This window comes from Camelus bactrianus, chromosome 11 (genome assembly GCF_048773025.1).
Source record: "Camelus bactrianus isolate YW-2024 breed Bactrian camel chromosome 11, ASM4877302v1, whole genome shotgun sequence".
NCBI lineage: Eukaryota > Metazoa > Chordata > Mammalia > Artiodactyla > Camelidae > Camelus > Camelus bactrianus.
In genome coordinates, this window is record NC_133549.1 from 67,829,918 (window position 1) to 67,855,315 (window position 25,398).

The window sequence follows — 25,398 nt, forward strand, 5'->3', positions numbered from 1 at the left end:
GACATGCAAATCAAAACAATGAGATACATCCTCACGCCTGTCAGAATGGCTATCGTCAAAAGGTCTACAAGTAAAAAACGTTGGTGAACACAACATTGTAAATCAACTATACTTCAATTAAAAAAAAAAAGGAAAAAAAATGTTGGTGAGAGTGTGGAGAAAAGGGAATCTTTGTATACTGCTGGTGACAATATAAACTGGTGCAGCCACTATGGAAAACAAAATGGAGGTTCCTCAAAAAACTAAAATTAAAACTACCATAAGATCCAGCTTTTCCACTTCTGGGTATATATCCAAAAAAAATCAAAAACACTAATTCAAGAAGATACATACACCTTGATATTCACAGCAGCACTATTTACATAATAGCCAAGATATGGAAGCAAACTAACTATTTATCAACAGATGAATGGATAAAGAAGATGGTGTATGTACACACACATATACACATAGAGGAATATTACTCTGCCATAAAAAAAGAATGGCATTATGTCATTTGCAACAATGTGGCTGAATCTAGAGTATTATGCTTAGTGAAATAAGTCAGACAGTAAAAGACAAATACCGTATGTTATCACTTATATGTAAAACCTAAAAAATAAGATGAATGTATAAAGTAAAAGGGAAACAGATTCACAGGTATAGAAAATAAACTAGTAGATACCAGTGAGGAGAAGGAAGGGAGGAGGGACAAGACAGGGGTATGGGAGTAAGAGACACAAAATACCATGTATAAAATAGATAAGCAACAAGAACATATCATACAGCATGGAGAATTTTAGCCATTATTTTGGAATAACTTTAAATGGAGTATAATCTATAAAAATATTGAATCATTCTGCTGTATACCTGAAACTATTGAAAATCAACTTCAATTTTTTAAAAATGTAAGTCCTATGAAATTTACAGTCATCCCTGGTATACATGAGTTAAACTAACCCTTAGAACATAATCTGATGCAACTGAAAATAAGTACTGGTGCTCAATTAATGCAAGTATTTAGAAGGATGCAGTGGGTCCTGTTCCCCACCACCGCCCAAGAAAGGATGCTTTCTATTGTTTTCCCGTATGGCAATTAGACTTTTGAAATCTAAAGTAAACAGGAATAGCAAATACACACTACTTTGAAGTTTTCCCAGTGTTTTTCTTCAATAATCTGTTTTACAAACTTCTATTTCTCACAATTACCCCCTGTTTACAGATGATAGTAACAATAATAACACTATTTTGTACTTAATAATAATGCTCACCCGCCCACCTCCCTACCAGAGATGGTATGAGGATGAATGGAAGAAAGTCTGACAGGCACTCTGAGTTCTTTGGGAAGGCACTCTCACAGGAAGCCTTGCTGAGGCTAAACAACACCTTTCATCTCAGGATCTAAAAGTATCTCACAAAGCTCAGCTCATTAATAACCCTTCAGAAAATTGCCGTGATATAAACCAGAGCTCAGCTTTATTATCTCCATTTAAAAGACAAGAAACAGAGACAGACTAGGACCACTAACATTGTGATATAAGATTAAGAGTTTCTGCTTTGAGATTGCAAATGTTAACCACTATATATAAAAATAGATAAAAAACAAATTTCTTCTGTATAGCAAAGGGAACTATATTCAATATCTTATAACTTTTAATGAAAAAGAATATGAAAGCAAATATATGCATATATATTCATGACTGGGACACTATGCTGAACACCAGAAATTGACACATTATAACTGATTATACTTCAATTAAAAAAAAAGTTAAAAAAAAAAAAAAAGTTCCTGGGACCAGGCATAGAACACAGGTTGGTATAAGGCCTTGTCCACAAGGCAGGGTGCATGTGCCTCACAATCTGAATAACAAATCTGTACCAAAAATGCCAAGTGGGGAAGAAGTTCCATCCTTGGGCTATGCAAATGCAATCAGACAGCAAAGTAAGGGTTCACTTGGTTTTGTGGCCAAGAAAGAGAAACAAGTAATGTGAAAAACTATAATCACAGCCCTTGGAAGATCCTAATTACAACAAACAAATAACGGCATATTTCAAAGCATTCTTCTGAAATTGGCCTCTAGGTACAAGATTGATAAGACTTTAGGTAGTAAACAGAAAGATACGGACACCAGACTAAAAATATAATAGATCTGAAAAACATCACAGCTCTTCATGTCATATTACTAATCTTAGAATTACGATCACAAGTAAGTTTTTTCCCCACCACAGATAAGTTCCGCTTGTTAAAATTCCCCACCCCTCCCCCCCAAAAAAGATTGAGTTTCTGCCAAGGTAGCAGGCAATTCAAATTCTCAAGCCCTCCTCTACCTTGCATTTTCTTCTGGCTACCTGAGCGATTACTCCTAAAGAGAGCAAATGTGGGAGATACGAAGAGACAGAAGGAAAATGGAGATCCAATGCATCCAGAGGTCAAAAATACCTTCCATCTACTTAAAAAAATTCATATAGGCTGCACTCACATGGATTCTTTCTAAACATCATCACAAAAGAACAAAATGGGGCCTAGTCACACCAAGGCAGGCCATGTCACTCTACACAAACACACACACTTCATCTGGAAACCAAAGATAGAAACTTCTTTTCTATTGAAGAAAAGAGGTTAAAACAGTCCTTAGGGCAAACTCTCTTCCTCAATTTCTCCATTCTTAAACAGGGACAATACCTTACAGGATACTCAGCAGTCACAGGAAGATAAATTATAAGATGGAATTTTGAGCTCTATTAATAGCTGTTGCTCACTGACTGTAACCTCCAATGCATCATTAAAGGACAAAAAGCAGCTTCCTTAAAAGAAAAAAGAAAAGGTCTACTAGAAACTCTGATAGCTACCAGTCTCTGCAGTCATCATCTGGTCTCATAGGACTATAATATTTTTAAAGACCAGAATAGAAACATCTACTTCAGAATAAAAGGCAATGTAGTTGTTAGGTGGTTACTATCCTAGAGACATCTCCAAACACAGCCCTAACTCTGCCTGAGATCACATTCAATTTGAAACCTCAAACTGCAGGGATCAGTGGTGAGAGAGCCAATAATAGCTAATAATAGCCAATAAAAAGAGGACATAATGTACTTCCAGAAGGCTGGGGGCACCTCAGATCCAAGAAGCAAGTCAAGGCCAGTCTGTGGGAGGAGTAATTCTTATCATCAGTTGTCTCTAAAAGGAAAGCAGCAAGAAGGATGTAAAGCAGTGAGCTATGATTTCTCTACCTATCAAGATGTCACTCCTGCTTTGCACATCTCTGTTAAAGCAGTACCAAAAAGCTTGCATGTAGCCAGAGCCCAAATCCCACCTCCACTGACTGAAATAGCAAAGGAACATTATCAGGCTCCTTGCACAGAATGGGAACGTGAACTTCCCTCATTGATTCTGTTCTCCCAAACCACCTGCCTGTCTTGGCTGCAGCAAGCATAAGCGATGTTATCGGCTTGACCTAAGGAGGAGCCAGGCAGAAAGAAGCCAGACAAACAGCCAGGGAATGAAGGCTTTAAAATTTCCTTCAAATAATTACTCAGGGTTGCACTTTTGGATGTCTGGCCTGCACCTCACTGCTGACATAAAGATTATCAAGTTTAAGATTCTGGTGGTAAGGCCAAATGACCTACTAGAGAGTGAATTAAAACCGCTATATACAAACAGGATGCCAGGCATTCTGCTGAGCACCTCAATACTCAGAATGCCAAGGGACTTCCCCTCCCTGCAGAGCCTTTCAATTTTAAAAGGTAGCAAGAAAAAAATGTGAGGTGGAGGTAGGAGGCAGGAAGAGAGAAGAGGCCGTACTGACACGGCTGAAGAAGCCAGACTTCATCTTGGCACACAGCAGCATGCTCTGCCCAGCTGGCCGGTTTCCACAGCAGCATGCAGAATTAGCATCAGTGATGGGCCGCTGGGAGTTTAGTTTGCTGCAAAATCTCTTCCAGAGCAAGCCCTGCCTTGAGGCATGGATATTACTGCTTCAACAGGACAAAACTGCCCCAGGTGGCTGCTGGCAAGCAGGGACTCTTCAATGCCCTAAGAAAGGCAGGTGCCCTCTCAGGACTAATAATGCTTCTGCAGATAAATTCTTTCCTTCAGAAGAAGGCTGCTTAATGCTCATTCACATCTGTTACCACTCCTACTTTCAGTTTGGTCATCTTCCCTCAGAGATTATTCACAACTGTCCTTCAAACAATAGCAGAAGGTAAGTGTTTGATCTTTGTATCACAGGTGAGAAATGAAGTGTCAAGTCAGCAGAAAGGAATCCCTGAACGGGAGCACTGGGGTCAGCAGCAGGGATGATTTCTGCTCAGCCTGGGGGTCTCCAGGCAAGTGACTTTAGGGAGGCCGGGCACAAAGCAAGAAGGGAGAAAACAAGGTCAAACGGCGCAGCCGTCTCCATTCCCGCTTTTCCAGCAGGAGAACAGCAACCAGAAGCTGAAGAGCAAATGAGATGCCCCTTGGCAACATCAGAGTATACACACGCATAAAGAAAATTTCTTTACAAGAAAAATAGCTGGGTTTGAAATGCTTCCTTGGAAGATGAGAGGCTGCCACATGTTATCTTGGAGTTTCAACTAAGACATCTGATCTTATTAGACAATGAGATGTGAAGTACTTTGTCCTCCGTCAGGACCATAGGAAACCTGCCTCAGTAGCACCGCGGGAGCCCTTATCTATTATGACACACACTGACTTGTCTATAGTCCAGTCCAGATGGCCCCCTTACCCTCTGCAAAGGTGTGGGCTAAATGTCAAATAAGCAAAAGGCCTTAGAAGAGGGAGCTGCAAGACCTCTACAATTCAAAAAACTGGTACCAATGTTTTAACCTACAGCTGGGAGAATAAACTTTGAATTGGCATTCTGATTGACTTACATCCTGTTTTTCTAACTTTTATTTTGTAATAATAATGTTCACATGTGAGCACTAATTCTAAAATTGATTCACCACTGTGATATGGGAATCAGGACATTATTTCTTAAGAAGTCACCACAGTTTCATGGCACTGTGAACTTCACTCTCATTTCTTTTATCACTTTCCACAGTGTCCTCTAATATTTGGAATAACACTTAGACACTGTTGGCACCAAGCCACCTAACAACCTAACATGGTTTAATTTGGTCTGATCTCTAAACAATACGCTGTCTCAAAAGAAGACAGTGCCCTGTCACCATCTCTGGGTACAGATTTATTTTCGGCTACTGGTATGTTTACACTGTAGCTAAAAAACCGCAATGGAATATATACATACAGTGGAATATTATTCAGTCTTAAAAAGAAACTAAATCCTGATACGGGCTACAACATGGATGAAACCTGGAAACATTATGTAATTGAAATAAGCCAGAAACAAAGACAAACATTGTATAATTCCACTTATATGACGTACATATAGGAGCCAAATTCACAGAGACAGAAAGCAGAATAATGGTTGCCAAGGGCAGAGGGGAGGAGGGAATGAAGAGTTATTGTTTGATGGGTACAGAGTTCCAATTTGGGATGATGAAGAAGTCGTGGAGATGGATGGTGGTGATGGTTATACAACAACGTGAATGTGCTTATTAATGCCATTGAATTACACACTTAGTTGGTTAAAATGGTAAATCTTATGTATATTTTATCGCAATTTAAAAAAACCACAATGAACCCAAGGGAATCATAACCCAATTCACTTCCTTTGTGAACTACACCGAAAATGATACACTAGACCCCTAGCAATAAATACATAAAAAGATAAATATTTCCCACAATAGGAACAGGTACCCTGTTCAAAAAGTTCAAAGGAATGGGATTAGAGGGACTAAACAATGACTATTTACCCCCACCCCATCCCCCCAACAAAGACACCAATGTGTAGCTTAGTGTTTTATATTTTGTAGGTATTCAATATTTACTTTTCATCCTGATAAGAACTAGAAGTAATTTTAAGGAAAGTAATTTTAATCTCTTAATTCCTTTTACTCTCATTGTCTGTGCCAAATCACGACCCATTTCTTGTCATTGTGTAGGTTAGACCCTTCCAAACCCATCATTCCCTACCTGAGCCAAGACAACGCATTAAGTACTCCAGTACCACTGCAAAGATGAAGAACCAATAAACATAAACTCAAAAGAGGGTGAAGGGAGGCAAAAACATCTTGCATGAAGAGACAGCAACAGACCAGAGAAGGTGCATCTTTTCGGATTGTTAGCTCTGTTAAAAATCAGCCAAGTAGGTTTTCCGGTTTCATTTTAATGATGATTTTGCCTCACTGACAGTCACATCTTAGGTTGCCCTCATTAGTGTTTTAAGACTTTACTTTCCAGGCAAAGTGACACATAAAACAAATTCAGAGGATAAGTTTTGGTGAATACTGCTTGGATTTGAATCATTCCTCTGCCCCCAAGCCCAACCCAATAATCTAAAACAAGAATGTACAAAACCAAATTGAAGCAAACTACATTTTTCTTTATATATCTGATGCTGTAAGAAACTGCCCAATCACCTGTCAGAAGTCTTTCACATTTTTTAACATATAATACATTATTTCTATTACTAGCAAAATATGAAAAGCCCCTAATGATTTCTTGCATCTCCCATTTACACAAGTCTTATTTTATAATCATCAGGAATGGAGGTGGAGCCATATTTTATCACTAACAGTGCAGAGCAACAGTGGCCATATTTTGGCAAGATGTCTTGTCACAGGTTCCTCCCTAAATGCCACACTTTTCTGATATTCATACTAATTATAAAATTAGAATGATTACCCACAAGCTCACTGGTCTTTATCTTTCATTCAATACTTTTTAATTAATACATTCTGTAATAAGGCATAAATGAAAATGCAAAAAAAAAAATCACTGTTCATGTTTCAAGTTAACGAGAGCACACAACACAGAAACACAAAATTAGTTTTGGATGTATTTTTAAATAAAAGGAATTTAAGTGTAAATTCAAGTTCATTATTATCCTTATCAGCTGTACCTTGCTATGTGAAGTAATAAAGTTGCAATCAAATTTAATTGCAAAATGAGCTTCACATACTAATGGAGGACTGTGAGGTATAAGCTACAGGTATATTTGACTTGAGGCTCTCTTGAATTCAGTAAACTTATTTTTAAAATGAAGTAAACATTTGCTAGAAAAGAGTTCTGTAAGCAGAAATTCAATAGGACTGACTGCTGTTAATGACATGACATTAGTTACGTCTATGACATAACCAATACATCTCTAGGGTCTAATAAATATGAGCATCATATCTAGCCATAAAGCAGGAAGCTGCACTGGGTGAAATAAGAGAAAATTAAACTAAACACTACTCTTTAAGACAGGGGTCAGCAAACTTTTCCCATAAAGGGTCAGGTGGCCATGCGGTGTCTGTCACAACTACCTAACTTCGATAGTGCAAAAGCAGTCAGAGGGCCACACACACAGGTGACAGGCCAAATTTGGTCTTTAGAAAAGAGCTTGCCAGCTCCTGCTCTGAGAGTTTACAATCTCAAGTACAGGGCAAAAAATATCCCCTAGGGCAAACAAAGTCTTTTTTTTCTTCTCCTCTTCCAAAATCTGATTTCTAAAGGAAACAGTTTTAGCGAGCCAATCCAGAAAAGCTTCCCAAGTGTCTGCCAAGTGCAAGAGATACCACTAAGCGGTGAGGGGCACGTGACCCATCTCTGCACAAAGTAAGGAGAGGAGGGGAGGTATGGAGAGGCGGAAGCACACCATCGACTTGGGACAGTCCTCACCACTGTGGAGTTTTCATCACTGTGGAGGAGTTAACACCTGTATCAGACTTTGAAGAATAAGTAGGATTTGGATAGAATAAGACTGCAGTGAAAGAAAAAGACAGATAAGGACAAATCCTTAAGAAGTGGCTATATCAGGCAGTGAATTTTTAAAAAAGAAAAAAGTAGATACAGAAGCAGGGAAAAAGAACCAGGAAAGCCAACTGCCACTGAAGCCAAGAGACAAGAACATTTGAAGGAGAAATGGGCTTAAAACGCTCAATGTGGTTACTAGGGAAAAAATAAAAGTAGGTCAAGGCACTGACTAAACAAGGGGTATCTGTGACTTTTTACAATGATGTTTCAGTATAATGGTAAGAGGTGAGAGATAGGTTTCATGGAATTAAATAGGAAACAGTTTGAAAGGGATCCTGGTAGGAAGAATGGCTTTACAGAGAAATGGACTCATTCTTTAAACAAAACAAAACAAAACAAAACAAAACAAAACAAAACAAAACAAAACAAAAACATTCTAGTGAAAGATGCAGCTACCTTATTAGTAGCTTGCTTGAATATAAAACAGCCTCATCAGGAAGTTGTTCATTACAGTAAATTCTTATTTCCTTTGAAATCAAATGGCCCAAATTTTGTGGTTAAGATTGGGAATTGATAAAAGTTGTATCTATTCTAAACACTGGAACAAAACACAGGCAAGACTTCAACAAACTTTTCTGGAAGGTGGTTATTGAAAAAAATAACAAAACCCACAACCATAACAAATGGTTAGTGTCCTATTACCCTCCCACGTGCATGTCTGTCTTTTCTTTTATATTTTTTTAATTAAACAATTTTTTTATGTTGACATACTTCCAGACTTACTGAAAAGTTACAAAAATAGTAAGAGAATTTCTGGATACCTTTTATCCTTCTTTTTTTTAATAACCTACTTTAAGAAAAGCGTTCTTTAGCTGAATTTCTGTTTTTTGTTCTTTGTAATGTGGATACTGCCAACAAGCTCTGGCCATTCAGTTTAAAAAGTGCTGGGTCCCAAGTAGTTTAGATAATGTTGTCCATGATTCAGTCACAACTTGTAACAAACAGAAGTGCAATATAAGGTCACTCAACAAAACTCCTGTTCGGAATTCATTTGAATTCTTTAATCTGTAGATTGATGTCTTTCATCAGTTCTGGCCCATTCTCTCTCTCCCCTCCTTCTGGGACTCCAATTAATGTATAACAATCTTCTCACTCTATCCTATATGTCACTTATTCTCTCATCTGTAATTTTTACCTTTCATCTCTATCCATGCAACATACTGGATAATTTCTTCTGACAACTTCCAGTTCACTATTTCCCTCTGCAGCTATATCTAATTTGCTGCTAAATCCATCCACTGAGTTCTTGAGATTGGTTACTGCATTTTATAGTTGTAGCATTTCTACTTGGTTCTTTTCCAAAACTGCTACATGGTTTTTTCTTTGCAATAGTTCCCAACTACCTGATTTTAAAAAGTTGTTTTTAGCCTAAATCTGCTAATTCTAGTATTTCATGTCATTATGAGTTCTGGACGTCTATTTGCTATAAGCAAACAGAATGGTTTTCTTAAGTACCTAGCTATCTTTGTGTACTGGCTATTTGGGGGGCAAAAGTTTCTTGGAAGAATATTTTTAAGGCAGGGGGTGATGGAACTTTCTTCCAGAGAGAATTTTTCTTTGCTATTGCCAAGTGTCTGGAAACACCACTAGTCCAGAGACTCTTTCATTCAAGTTCAAGACTCCAAGGTCTTATTCTCCTTTTCAAACCCTAATAGTTAATTTTTGCCCAGGGATCCTCTTTGTCAGATTTTCTCCTCATATTTTCTGTCTCTCCATTTTTTGCCAGAGATTTCCTTGACTCTACCTTCCAATCCTTAATTAAATACACATATGTGTGAGTGTATGTTATTTCTATGGACTCTCTTCTCACAGAAACATTTTCCACAACATCTTGTTTTAATTTTGAGTAAATTCTTCAGAAAGTTGTACATTTGTTTCTCTAACAAGCTGCCTATTTTATATGATTGTCAAGAATGATGTGACTGCTTCCAGTGCTATGGATAAAAGCTATTACAAAATATTAGTATGTCCAAGTGAACTGAATTTAATAAGTGTCAACAGTGTATAAGCATAAATAGCTTAAAGAGAAAGTGACATCTGCTTAGTGATTGTACTTAAAATTAATCAAGTCACAGAAATATCAGGTAATAAAAAGGACACCTAGCTACAGTAGTAATGAGAGATAGCAACTTTATTCTACATTCAATTTGCTGTTATTTATACTGATACAATAGTGCAATGGAACATTTAGTGACAGATTTCCATCGCTTCTCGGCCTTTTGTCTAAGATCAAGTGTAGTGATAGATTTCCAAGGGAAGGCTTTCAGAAAAAGTTGAGTTAAAAAAAAAAATTCTAAAGAACCATGTGACTAAGAAGTAATTTTCAAGAATAGTATGTAAAATGGCTTAATAATGAACTGGATAATAAAAAACACAATATTTTCTTCCTTAGAAATATATACTTTCTAAATGCTAGTCTTTCTTTGTAGTCATTAATATCTTTTTTTAAGTTACTATCTAGTTCTCAATCTCATCTCTCTTCCCTTGAAAAAATAAAAATGAATTAATCTTTTCAATATTCTTCTAATACTCTGAAACAAAGTAATCATTGAAAACAAGCCTCTTCACTAACAATATTTAAAAATTTAATCATGCCTTTGTTACCTTAGGATGACAGACCAAAGAGTTGGCCAGGGAGGGACATGTGAGGCATGTTCTGCTTTTTGACCTTAGTAGTAGCTACACTATTCACTTTATGATTATTTGTTAAACAGTACATATATGTTTTGTGCACTTTTACCAAAAAGAATAAATAGCATGTATTTTTAAACAGCTTCCTTTATGGAAACTTCTCTAAGTAAAGCAAACTAAATAAAACTCTCATTTAAATATATTCATTCTAACTGTCCTTTTAAAGACTTTAAGGGGCAGAGATGGAACAGAAGCAAAAATGAATGAAACACTTGAGTTACTCTCATTTACATCTTTCAAGAAAAGTCTCAATGTAACCAGATTTAAAACATAATTTCAAATAAAATATCAGTAAATATTAATACAGTTAGTCTAATACTGCCAATTCCCTCTTTCTCTAAATTTAAATATTGTTATATATAAAAATGGAAAAGGCACAAACTCGTCTTCTTTTTAGTTGGTTTATATGTTCCAGAATTTTTAAGTATCTAAAGAAATGGCACTTTGACAGTGTCCTTTGGTTTTGGACCTATAATATCTTCTATTTCTTCTCAAATATCTTACTGAGCTTCTATTTGTACCAAATCATCTCCTCTGGAGGGTACAACCTAGGGCTCTAGTATCTCCTCTTCACTTTGCAGTTAGAAGCCATGCTTTTAAACAGTTAGACTGTACCTCTGTTCAATCTGCTGAGAGCACCATCTTGGAATACTGATTCAACCTCATAAGGCCATTTCATAAGTCCCCCAAACAAATTGACATTAAGACTGCTTCTCGCTCCAGAAGCTGGCAGTTAATGACCATTCTACTTCTAGCTAGCAAGGGAGCAGGTATTTCCTTGCAGTACATCTTTAGGTCAGCATGATTTCTCCATTTACAAGTTTATCACTGTGTTACAGATAAACAAATTGCATCTTTGCTCCTGTCTCTTAGGTGAGAAACAAACTGTCTGACGTGACACTATCCTTTTAATTTGGCCAAAGTCTTCTTCACTCATACATTCTCCTTGCAGAGCTATCTGTCAGTCTTCCATGAAAAACTGCCATAACTAAATATGTTCCTTTTCTGGTTTGAAAAACACAAAGGAACGATTTTTCAGTTGTCAGTTCTTTCAAAGTTCTTCTTAGGGTAAGAAAAATTCATATTTTAACTAGGAATAATCAGATACTAGTCTATTATAGCTGCAATGACTCTCAAAAGAGCTGTACAAAAGAAACACGTGGATTCTACCTCCAAAAGTCATTGGAGATTCTTTTCTTCTTATTAAGGCATCCAGAACACATAATATTACACCAAGCCAAAAGAACCAATTCTCCTCATGGAGTAGAATAGCAATTGGCTGTTATTCATTAAATTCTTACAGCAATGAGCAATGACTTGCATCCTCATTTTGTTTCTCTTTGAATAGCAGATGAAGTTGATTTTTTTCCAAGGCTGCTTCCCATCACCAGCACTTCTGATCCTTGACCTACGTGGCTGTTAATATGCTGCACACATATGCTTGGGCTCCTTAACAACCAGTGCAGTTAACCTTCCTGTTTACTCCAAGCCAGTTCCCATCTTGTTAGTGAAAGTGATTTTTTTTTCTTTCTAAGCATAATAATTATATCTGGTACAAAAAGTATATATATAATCCATCGATTTTCTGAGTCTTTTTTTCACAAGGGTTTCAGGGGCCATGAGTTCTCATGTTCTAATTAAGAAAGACTTGTCCATTCATGGTAATTCCAAAAGGTGGGCTCCTACAGCTACTTCACAAATACAGTTAATACCTCTTGTGTGTTTCGGGAGCTAATTAGTGGATGCCACATTTTACTTTTATTCTCAAAGAAAGGTTAATTCCTTTGTTGAATATAAGTGAAATATTATCTTTATATTTTCTAGAACTAATGATTAAAAATAAAATATTAGAAATTCTATCAAAGAATACTTTGTGACAAGCACCTATGATCAAAGGCACTTCTCCTCCATCTCATAATTTGCCCCCATCATTTTATATTGTAACTGCCTATTAACTGGCTGTACCTCTCAAAGACAAGAAGCTCTTGGAAGGTAGGGACTGTATCATAATGACTGTTTTATCTGCAGGGCACATGGTCTCACTGATGGTATACAGTCAGTAAGTATTTCTGTTGGTGTTAGTATTATATTCAATTCAAAAGTCTAACTTTTAATTAGCCTATTTTAGACTACCTGGCACACTCACTGCCCCAATATAGATATATATATATATATCTAGGTAGATATTATCACAGTTCAAACAGATAGGCCCAATCTCAAATATGTACTGATCTCTACCTGAACACTGAGCCTCTTTATGGGAGACAGTAGAAACAATGCTAATTTGTAAGTTTTGAAGCTTTTTGTTCTGATTCAGACTCTGCTACTACCTAGTAGTAACGCTTGGTAAGTCACTTTAACCACATTGGATCTTGCACCCTCAGAGATTAAAATGAAGAACTGGGGAGGCGGGTATAGCTCAGTGGTAGAGTGCGTGCTTAGCATGAACGAGGTTCTGGGTTTAATCCCCAGTACCTCCATCAAATAAACAAACTTCATTACCTCCCCCCACCCAAAAAAAAGAAAGAAATTTAAAAATGAGGAACTGGATTAAACAGTCTCCAAGTACTCAGTTGGGCCCAGCTCTAAGACTAACTAGGCATGAACCAGGAAGGGTACCACCAGCATAGCAAGCCCTCGTCAACACTAGAGGGAGCTACATTCATGTCATCACTGGGGTGGTTAGGGAGATTTCCAAGCCAAGCATCTTTAAATGGAGAACTGACTTTCCAGAATGAGAGAAATTAAATATTAAGGGGGAGATCCACACTGTTCACACAGCCTCTTCTCAGGCTCCCTGCTGTCACCTCCCTCTTACAGATGTCAAAGCACCTCACACTAGACATGGATCAACGTACCTTTTGGGATTGAACTCTACTTTCAAAGGAACCAAGTTGGCTTGAGTCATTTCAAAGATTTCTTTCCCATTCAGTGTAGTTTTTTTCTTAATCAAATTAACAATAACAAAAAAGCAAAGTAATTAATGCTATTATTTTTTAAAGCCCCAGGAAATGAGCTGGAGGAGTAGAAAGATTCATATCACACTGAAGTTGTGGCCTGGGAAAATCAGTACAGTTAACTGCAACTGAATTCATTAGCAACTTGCCATTCAAACTGAAGCTACCATAGCTACTTTGAAAACAAGAAAATTACTCAAAGAGATGAATGATATCAAAGTAAAAAAGGAATCGACAATGTGGGAGCTGGAATGCCCGCGTTGGTGAATGCTGTCATTGCCCTGTGGGGCTCTGCGGTGAGAAGCCTGCAGCTGCTGAAGGGTGATGTCATTGATTAGAGGCAATGGGGTCACATTAGGCATTTGGTGAGAAAACTGCCAAGTGGCAAGATAAGGGAATAGAGGATGAAGGAGGGAAGGAAAAAGAAAACACATTTCTAAACCTAGAGCTTTTTTATGAAGTTATTATTTACATACTCTCCCTCCCAGCTCCAAAAAAACACCCATGGCCTTGGAAATGTATGACCTATACCATTATAGAACCAGTAAAATGAAGAATCAAAAACCTCTCCTTTGGTGTCAGCTGGTTTCTCTTTGCCCGGAGGCACAATGGCCATTCACTGACAGAGAGGGCATCAACTGTGGGTATTACAGAATGTGGTCTGTGGGAGAAAGGTAAATGCAGTCCTGAAGAACCCTTTCTATTTCAATTTCATAGGTTAATTTAACACTCAGAAGGCAATCCTCAACAGTCAGAAACGGACCACCTACTTTTTAGCACATGGGCTGTTCCTGACTAAAAATAGATCATAGAGGAACTCTGGAGGGTGACTTTGTGGGTGAAGAGAAAAACCTACTAGAACAAGACAAATAGTTCTTTTTCACTTAAAAAATGCACACTCACTACTCTGAGGTAAAATACAGAGTAAGACTCAACAAGGGTAAAATCAACTTATTCCTATGGATCCACGCAGTCAGGATACTAGTTTCTTAAGTCATCAAGTTCAAGTACTCTAAGAGATACGACAGCCTTAACAAGTCAAAAAGATCTTTCTTTTAGGACAATAAAAAAAAAATTATTTGCCCAGTACCTCCTCTAAAAAATAAATAAATAAGTAAACCTAATTACCTTCCTCTACCAAAAAAAAAAATCATTTAAACATTCCTCACAATCAATGATCCTGATGGGAAGCATGAGAAAATGTTGTTACCAGGAGAACGACTTATTTTCCTTCCTTATTTTAAGGACATATGCCAAAGGATTTTCAATTCACTCTGCTTCTTACTGACCTTTAAAATGTTTCGACCATCAAATGACTCTCTTTCCTTGAAGATATATTTGCCATCCGCCGTGTAGAGATTGTACCTGCCTTCAGCTGTAAATATTAGAAGAGAAGCTTGAGTTATTTATCTATTTGTTTTCTCTTGGACGTCTACAGGTACAACTAGCAAGATCTTCCTATACTACCTGAAAAGTGGCATAACGTGGAGGGGAAAACATCAGGCTGTGAGTCAAGATACCTGGCATCTACTCTCAGCTCCGTCATCAACTCATTCAATATGTATTTATTCATACAACATTGTCCAAGTACTCACTGTACATTAACTATGTAACAAACCACACTCTTAGGCAGATTATGTCTCCTCTCCCGACTTCAGTTCCTCATTTACAAAGTTAGAGGTTAAGACTAGATGATTTCTAAAGGTTCCCTGCAGTCTAAAACCCCAAGATTTTGTATAAGCTGCATGCATTTTAAAATATGTAAAAATATACAGACATTCACACATTAACTAGTCAAAATGCTGGCAACCATGCTTTGGGTTGATTTTAAGGGCTCCCCTCAAATGAGAAAAACTCTTTTAGCTGCAATCAAAAGTATCCTTACAGGCATTCTACACAGAAATCTACAAATCTATGACCTTAGCTTCATCAAAGCTGTACTCTAACTTCTGCATCAATTTAGCTTGCTTATCCCAAAAGATGTCCTTCAAATACAGTAGGAAAAAGGGTATCAAAGGAAAGGGACAATCAGTAAGAAAAAGGAAAACACTGTATTCTATGTTCTTTTCAAGTGAAAATCAAGACAGAAAAGAATCCAGGGTATACAAATTCAAACCATCTTCAAGAATCATTTAACTCTCAGAATATTTTCTGAAATATCAACCCTTTCCTGCCCACCAAAAGACACTCAAAATATTTGTATTTCTACTTTTGAGTATACTCTTTTATTGTATACAAATATGAAAACTACCATGTCAGGCTTGATAAAATACATCCATAGTGCTAACTCCACGAAGATAATATGTTTCAGCTAGCCCACTGGAATTACACATGGGTAACTACAGAACTATTTCTCTAATGAGAACTATTCTTTTAATCAAAGATTACAATCACATGCATGTTTCACAACTTAAAAATAGGTCCCCTGTTAAAAGGAGATGTGAAACTTCAAATTTATACCAAATAAGTTTCAGTAAGAAAGCAGCAATGATATCTGAAGATTAAAATGCTTAACGACAGGTTCAAATCTTAAGTAGCATTAGCCATCAGGGAACTGCAAACCAAAATCACACTGAGATACCACTTCACTCCCAGAATGATGGCAATTATCAAAAGACAGATAATAACAAGTGTTGGCAAAGACACAGAGAAATTGAAACCCTCATATACAGTCATCACCCCTTATTCATGGTTTTGTTTGCCAAGGTTTCAGTTACACATGGTCAACTGAGGTCTGAAAACATTAAATGGAAAATTCCAGAAAGAAACAATTCATAAGTTTTGAATTGTGCATCATTTAAAGGAGCATGATGCATCCCAACCAGGAAGTGTCATCCCTTTATCCAGCACATCCTGCCCTCTCAGATAGCAGATCAACTGTCAAGGCATCTCAGTGCTTTTGTTTCTGTAACCTGTATCTTAATAGTGGCCCCAAAGCGCAGGAGTGATGATGCTGGCAATTTGGAGATGCCAAAAGAAGCCATAAAGTGCTTCCTTTAAGTGAAAAGGTGAAAGTTCCTGACTTAATAATGAAAGAAAAAAATCATATGCTGAGATTTGCTAAAATCTTCTACCCATGAAACTTGGAAGAAGAAAAATGAAATTTACACTAGGTTCACTGTCACACCTCAAACTGCAAAAGTTACAGTCATAGGGCATGATAAGTGCTTAGTTAAGATGGAAAATGCATTAAATTTGTACAATAAGATATTTTGATAGAGACAGTTATCATTCACGTAACTTTCATTGTAGTACACTGTTACAATTGTTCTATTTTATTATTAGTTGTTAATCTCTTACTGTACCTAATCTATAAATTAAATTTTATCATAGGTATGTTTGTATAGGAAAAAAAACTGTGTGTGTGTGTATAGGATTTGGTATGCAGTTTCAGGTATCCACTGGAGATCTTGGACGTGCCTCTCGCGGATAAGGTGGGGACTACTATACTGCTGGTGGGAATGTAAAATGGTGCAGCCACTTTGCAAAACAGCCTGGCAGTTCCTCAAGAAGTTAAACTAGAGTTACCATATGACCCAGCAATTTCATTCTTAAGTATATACTTAAGAGAAATGAAAACATATGCCCACACAAAAACTTGTACATAAATGTTAACAGCAACATTGTTCATAATAGTCAGAAAGTGTAAATAATTTTGTCCTTCAACTGATGAATGGATAAATAAAATGTGGCATGTCCACACAATGCATTATTATTTGATGATAAAAAGGAATAACATTTGAAACATGCTATTACACAGATGACTCTCATAAATAATTATGCTAAGTGAAAGAAGCCAGTCACAGAAGATCACATATTGCATGATTCTATTTATTTATTTATTTAGCATGATTCTATTTAGATGAAATATGCAGAAAAGGCAAATTCACAGGACAGAAAGTAGACTAGTGGTGTCTAGGACTGAAGGGTAAGGGGGAAATGGGGAGTCACTGCCAATAGCTATGGGGTTTCTTTTTGGGGTGATGAAAATGTTCTAAAACTTACTGTTGTAATGGTTATATAACTCTCACTATACTAAAAATTACTGATTGAATTATACACTTTAAATGGGTGAATTACAGTAAATAAAATATTGGGGGAGGGTATAGCCCAGTGGTTAGAGTACATGCTTAGCATGTACGAGGTCCTGGGTTCAATCTCCAGTACCTCTATTAAAATAACTTACTAAATTAATAAACCTAGTTACCTCCTCCCCCTTAAAAAAACCCAACAAACAAACAAAAAAGACAGAGTAGGACAGATGCACAATGTACTGCTGATAGTATTAATGTCTAATAAAATACTGTCTATACCTGCACTGTCCAAAACTTCAACCACTAGCCACATGTGATTATTTAAATTAATTAAAATTAAAAGTTCACTTTCTCAGTCTCACTAGCCATCCTCAAGTGCTCAATAACCACAAGTGGATAGTGGTTACCATACTAGATATCACCGATATGGAAGATTTCTATCATCACAGAAACTCATTTTGGATGGTGCTGGGTACAGTGTTAACTACTGAACCAGCGAATGAGAGTAGTGTTCTCTAGAGTTCTGAAACTGTCTTTACCTGATCATGTTGAAATGTACATCACCTCAGGGGATCTAACAGTGTTTTCCAAAATTAAAACTGACTCTCCAAGAACAAAATAAATGCCAGAAGCATCTTTAAATGTTCCCACTGGACAAGCTACATTATAATATGTAAGTTATCAAATATTTCAGAAAAATGTTTTTTTCTGGAATTCCAAATATTCTTCTGCAATACGATTATCCAAATGAAAGAAATGTACTCCATCAGAACAAGAACAAGTATAGAGCTCTGGATTCTATCAACCACCCAAACAAGAGTCTATAGGCTTTGACTAAGCCATTTGAAACTTTTCTGCTCTCAATGCTCCCAAAGTAAAACAGTGATTTATCTAGAAAAGTCTTAAATAAAATACAGTCTAGCACCACAAAACAGTAACACTAGAAGAACTGGAAAGCTACATATCTCTTAGTCCTACAATGGCTCTAACCAAATTAAATGACTTTCAATTGAGATCTTTGGTATTCATCTGAACAAAATAAAAAGATGTACTTTGGCAAAAAGGAACACACAAACCGTCCGAAACTATAAATCTACAAATAGTTTACGGGTTTGAGTCCTGATGGAGTCCTCTTCCAACCTAGACTTTCTAAAACAAAAGTTAGAGCCTAACAAATGAAATAAAACCTGTATATGGGGTTTTGGTGCTGGTATATTTTAAACAACAGGCTGCTGAAGAAGCTGCTGCATATAACTTGAATTTGTAGCTCCTGATCAGATAGATGCTGAATGTGCTAGAGAGCTTTCACTTGGTGGGTGGGGATGGGAAGAAAATGAATCCTTCTGAAAAAGTACGATATTATCCAAAATCAAACATTAAAACAAGGCATTTTTATATGAAGGCTCAGATTCATGAGGGGAGAAAAAAAGGTTTCGAGGGCTTAGATTCATGAGGGAACAAACACCTTGGTGCTATTGACTTCTGGGTCTGTCCTGTACACTGCAGAGGGTTGAACAGCATTCCTGACCTCTACCCACTGGATGCCAGTAGCAACCCACTCCCAGCCCCTTAACCGTGACAAACAAAAGTGTCTCCAGACAATCCAAATGCCCTCCGGGAGGCAAAATTCACCCTAGCTGAGAATTACTGCTCTAACATTTACTTTTACTAGTTAATCTTCTTTCTTGTTTTCAAAAAAAGCCATGTATTTCATGGGGCATACTTATACTAAAATAATTATTTTCACCTATAATTTACTTGGGCATCCTGTATTTTTATTTGCTAAATCTGGCAACCCTATGTGTGACACAAACAAAAGATTTAGAATGCTACAGTTCCATGCTAAGTATGTCCCTGTCCACTTCCATTGTGCCCATCAAAACAAGCTAACAGATCTAAAACGAAGATATGTCAGTGATTCTTTGATAGTTCATTCTATTCCAACCCCAGGAATCTCTTCAAGTCTTGTTGATCACAAACTGTGCTGCATTTCTATGGAGGACTTACCGTTGGGATCTTTCCTGAATAGAGTATTCATGACTGTAGCATGGAGTTTCACACTATTCCACTCTTTCACTATTAGTCCAGATGCCTGAAAACGCTCCAGCACCCGATCAACCAATTCCTGCAGCCTAGAGAAATTGAAGAAAGACGTGCAGAAATCTTAATAAATTCCTGAACCCTGATTACTAATTCAACAACATTTATGGAGCATCTGCTCTGAGCCAATCATTGTACAAGGAAGAAAAAAGGCTGCAGTCCCCACCACCACGAAGCTCACAGCTTTGTGCAGACACCAGACCCGGAACAACTGTACAACATCATGGCCAGTATTAAGGGAGTGATCAAATACACTTGGAGGGACCAGGTTTTCATAGGAGGCTTAAACAAGGTCTTGAAGGAACATGGAAAGTTACCATCTTGGAAATTGGGTACAAGAAGCCAGGCTCAACAGAGAGCTGCCTAAAAGCAAGTGCTTTATTGGTTCATCCATTCACAAACCCAAAAGCTACTGTGGTTGATGTGTTTCTGTCAGGATCGAGTGAGGCCTGGCTTGACTCTAAGACACATGCACTGTGAAGATCACAGTAGCCCTGGACATGACACCAGTGTTCAACAAGGCAGCAGTGTAGCTCCAATGAAGACAACTGTAGGGAAATCCACGGGCCACATGACTGATGCACCATATGGACTCCAGTTGACTCTAAGCACTAGGGGTTCTGCAGGGGGTTTCTTCTATCTTGATGATGGCTGCTCATTACAGTACCTCCATCAGAAACAATTCTTACACAAGAATTCTGTTCAGGTGTTCTGATCAACAGCTTAAAGAACTCTCTTGAACACTTCTTGTAAGGCCATTCTAGTAGTGATGAATTCTTTCAGTTTTTGTTTGTCTGAAAAACTCTTTATCTCTCCTTCAATTCTGGCAAAGAACTTTGCCAGCTGTGCCAATGAGAGGGGTCATTTATTCCAGCAAGGGTGTGGTGGAGCAGATCTTGGTCCTGGGCCTCAGGAAGCAGCCATCTTCTGTGACCACCCACTCATCTGGTGGGGACATTCACCCTGTGGCTTTTAAATATTGTGCCTGAATGTCCATCCTGAGCTTGGAGAAGTTCCCACTGGATACTGGTGCTAATGGGAAGGTTGCATCAAATGACAGAGTACGGCACTTGGTGACCAGTGCAGGGAGCAACCTGCTCCTTTCAACCTTTCCCGTCATCTTTTTTGAGATTTGTGCTGCACATTGACTCCCCTGGTTCAAAATAATCTTTCATTCATCACCACTGTACTAATGAACAAGAGATTTCATATTTTTTGGAGTTGACACTACAGGTATGTACTAGTAATACTCTTTGTGTCACACACTGGCTCTTTTCCCAGATGCAAGTGGCCCTGAGATATTTATAGAGTTTGTGAACCTTCTACCACTTCCTGGGCCACAGCCTGTGGTAAAACACTGACCCGGTGAGAGGTTTCTCCTTGAGCAGGGTTGGATGGGTCTGTTTTATGTGAGATGTGGGCCAAGCCCACCTTGTGTGGCCCATGTGTGAGAGGCTGCCTAAAGCCATGGGGCAGAGTCACTCTGGCCACAGCAGCTGAGTTGCTCAAGGCCTACCTCCACACGGACAGCAGCCTCTGGTACCTCCACCCTTCAGTTATCTTTCACCCACTTAGACGTGGGCAAAACAACCTTTTTATGCTTGTACTGCATATGCTGCAGCAAGAGTTATCTTCCCCTAGTGATTGAGTCATAAGCACAAAGGACTCTTTTCCCTTTCATGTTTTTCAGGCTCCAAAGTTCAAATTAACCTTCTTAAAATTCTAACTTTTTATTTTAATCGTTGTTATTAAATACTGTCTACTAACCAGAGAATATTTACAGCTATAATTAATAATAATAAAATAAATACCCATATTCTCATCACTTACCTTCAGAAATACATCACAAGGCTGGGACCAGAGTGAGGCAAGTGAGGCACTTACCCTAGTCACAAAGTTTAAGGGGGTGCCAAAAACCACAGTAATCAAGATAAATAATGTTTTAATGCAGTATTTCAAAATTAATGCAGAAAAAAAAAATCCCGATGAACAAAATGCCAAAATTTTGAATGAAGACAGATCAAAATATAACTGAGTTTTCCTTTTGCCTCAGTATGCTTGGCATGGGATAGAATATCACAACATACAGTTCCTCAGGATGCTCCCTGATCTGGAGACCCCAAAGACTCCCCACTGCCTGACACAGCACCTGCTGGGGCAGCCTCATGACCTTGCACTCCTCAACATGCATATTTTCCCGCCAGGCTTCCTCCACTTAGCAACCTGCCAGCTGCTGCCTCTGTGCCTGCTGTTACCTGGGTCCCACATCCTCTGCTCCCTCTTCCCTCCACCTATGCAGATGTTATCATCCTTCCAGGCTCAATTCAAATCCCACTTTTCCATGAAGCCCTTCTAACTCCCCCAACACACCCAAATCCCCCGTATCTGGGAGGAGTGATTCTGCCCTTCTCTGAAATGCTACCCTAGTACCTGGGTTCTACTTAGCCTTCTCAGGGATATTCCATTAATGTTCAGGTTTGTGTCTTGTTCCTCTACTAGACTGTCTGCTCCTCAAGAGCATATTATATTTGTCTTAAATCTGCCAGAGCACCATTATACTTGGCTTTGTGTAACTACTGGCTGTGATTGGTTAACTGACAGATTTGACTGATTAAAGAGTGAGAACTCATGAATGTAAAAAATAAACACAGTCCTGAAGGATCATTAAAGATCTGCAGATAAAACCACACTTCAAGCAGAAGAAATAATGTGCAAAGATGCCAAGGCATGCAAGACCACAGCTTATCTAGAAAACCACCATTTATTTAATACAGCTGTAACATGGACTGAGAGGAAAGGGGCAGTGGAGATGAGCTGGATGTAAGTAGTGGCTGGACCATGGGAAGCCACAGAAATTTTTAAAAGGGGAATGATGTGGTCAGATACCCATTTGTGAAGCTGACTCTGTGGCAGAGGGGAAATGCTTTAGAAGGGGAGGAGACCAGCAGTACTGATGTCAGCTAAGTGGCACTGACAGTACCAACAGAAGAAATAATAACAAACACCATGTGTCAGGCATTAATTCTAAGCACTTTCTGTTAAACCGTTTAATCCTCACGATAAATTATTACCCCTATTTTACCAATAAGGAAACTGAGGCACAGAGAAGTTATAAAACTTGACCAACTGTCAAATAATGAATAAGCGGTAGATCTGGTGGGTAGGTATAGCTCAGTGGTAGAGTGCATGCCTACCATGCATGAGGTCCTGGTTTCAATCCTCAGTAACTCCATTAAATAAATAAAACTAATTACCCCTCCTCCCCCAAAAAAGAATGAACAAATAAGTGGTAGATCCCATGCAGTCTGGCTTCAGAGGACATGATTTAAGGACCACGCTCTAAAGGAGAAAGGTATGAAGATCTAAACTTTGACAGGGGCAGTGAGAACCAAGACAAGGGAATGGATTCAACAGAGCTTGTGAGAGAGAAGCTGGTGCTCTCAGATATGACAGTGCTGGAGCAGAGGAAGAGCCTGCCTTAAACGACCAGGTGGGTTACCAACCAAGGTGGGGAATTATGGAGAGGGAGAGGGTCTGCTTTTGCATGTGTCACATTGGATATCAAGTGGGACATGTCCAGGAAAGAGATGGAAATACAAGCCTCAAGCTCAAGAGAAAAATCTGGGCAAACGACACAGATTTGGGAGTCAACAGTGTAAAAGTATGGGATGAGGGGGCAAGGAGAGCTCAGTGATAGAGTGTGTGCTTAGCATGCACGAGGTCCTGCATTGAATCCCCAGTACTTCTACTAAAAAATAATAATCAAATAAAATTTAAAAGCATGGGATAAATGCAGTCATGGAGGGAGGGGGATTGAGAGCAAGCCAAGAAGAGAGCTAAGGACAGAGCCCTATGCGACACTCCCATGTAAGGGGCAGAGAAGGAATCAGCAAGGACAATCCATAAAGATGAGGAACAAAAAAAGGAAGATTTCAGAAAGGCTGAAAGGAGAATTACAAGGGGTTAAAAAGGAATAATCAATATAATATAATGCTATAGGAAAGTAAAGTAAGAAAAGAAGCAACATGTGCCCACTTACTTCTCACAATCAGTATGTCATCAGAGACCTTTGTCAGAGCAGTTTCGCTGGCAGGCTGATGACAGAAGCCTTATTACAGAGGCCCAAGGGAAAGGCCAGAGAGATGAGAAGGGGACACATGCACATAAACTCAAGAAATGTGGAAGGAAGGGAAGAAACTAACTGCCTTGGTAATCAGATACAGAGTTGAGGGCAGGTTGTTTGTGTTCGTTTTCAATGAGAAAGAGTTGAAAATGCATACTGACAACAAGAAACTATCCAACAGAGAAGGAAGATGAAACTTTAGCCAACAGAGGGAATCAACAGAACAAGATCTCAAAGGAGACAGGAAGGGCTGACACAAAATGCACCTCCATTTCAAATCACAACAAAATGATGCCACACTTTTCCACCTCCTCTCTTAAAGAAAAAGAAGTGGGTGGGAGCTAAGCTATAGAGAAACAAGGAGCAAGTAGCACTAGAGGAAGGAAACTAAACAGAAGAATGAAAGGGTCCAGTCTCCATCTTTGCCCTTCTGGAAAATTAAGATTTCTGCCCAATTTATAGACTTAGAACTTTAAAGGGACTGAAGTCTTTTAAAATGTTCTATTCTAAGCTGCTAATTTTACCCAAGAAAAAACAATAAACAGACAAGTTGAGTTGCTCCAACTCAGGGCAAAGGGTCAAGAATCCAAGTCTCCTGGCACCCAGTTCTGCTGCTATCAATTCACTGTGCACTCCAGGAAGCTGGCTCTTTATCTTACTCACTGCCTTATTCTGGCATCTAAGTTAATGCCTAACTGACGTATCATCAGTGCTCAATGAAGAGTTGTTGGAAGTATATATGCATGAATTTATCATATGACAAATCTCTGCAACAGATGACTGGATAAAGATGTGCAATATATATATACCGTGGAATATTACTCAGCCACAAAAAAGAATGGAATAATGCCATTTGCAGCAACATGTATGGACCCAGAGATCATCATATTAAGTGAAGTAAGTCAGATAGAGAAAGATGAATATTATGTGATATCACCTATATGTGGAATCTTAAAAAAAAATGACACAAATCTTATTTACAAACCAAAAACAGACTCACAGACATAGAAAACAAACTATGGTTACCAAAGGGGAAAGTGCAGGGGAGGGATAAATTAGGAGTTTGGGATTAACAGATGCACATTACTATAAATAAAACAGATAAACAACAAGGACTTACTATATATCACAGGGAACTATATTCAATTTCCTATAACAACATATAATGGAAAAAAATCCTATGTTGTTATATTTCTTATAACAACATATAATGGAAAAGAATCCTATCTATATCTATATCTGAATCGCTTTGCTGTACACCTGAAACTAACATTGTAAATCAACTACACTTCAATAAATAATAAAATTAAAAACAAAAAAATCTTGAAAATTATTTTGATCAATGATCTAAATAAAAGGGCAAATAATATATGATTTGAAGCATTAAAAAATGACAAATCTTTGGAGTTCTATCAAGAGAACATAAGAGTGCTTAGGTACAATCACAAATTTCAGGCTGATGTCACAGACACACATTTGACAATATGTCATTATATTTCCAACAGTACAGTCTTTCAATTCTTACTTCATTGATCCTTTCCTGTTTGATTATGAATGAGTCACAAAGCTTCTCTATACCTTTACATCTCATAAGTGAATTAAAAATAATGTAAGGTTGCTATATAGACAGCACCTGCTGAACTCTGACAG

At 38.0% G+C, this 25,398-nt stretch overlaps 1 protein-coding gene across 5 annotated transcripts in view; it reads right to left on the bottom strand.

Moving 5' to 3' along the window:
* The window catches only part of ASCC1 (activating signal cointegrator 1 complex subunit 1), an 87,754-nt gene that overhangs the window by 14,052 nt on the left and 48,304 nt on the right, over positions 1 to 25,398 (bottom strand). For all 5 annotated transcript variants that reach the window (XR_012510296.1, XM_010963204.3, XM_045522715.2 and 2 more), the window contains exons 8-9: positions 19,533 to 19,657; positions 14,781 to 14,866 (exon numbers count right to left, since the gene is read on the bottom strand). Coding sequence is in view for 4 of the 5 variants with exons in the window: in XM_010963204.3 (XP_010961506.1) it covers positions 14,781 to 14,866; positions 19,533 to 19,657 (211 nt within the window). In the remaining variant the exon portion in view is untranslated. The remainder of the gene's footprint in view (positions 1 to 14,780; positions 14,867 to 19,532; positions 19,658 to 25,398) is intronic.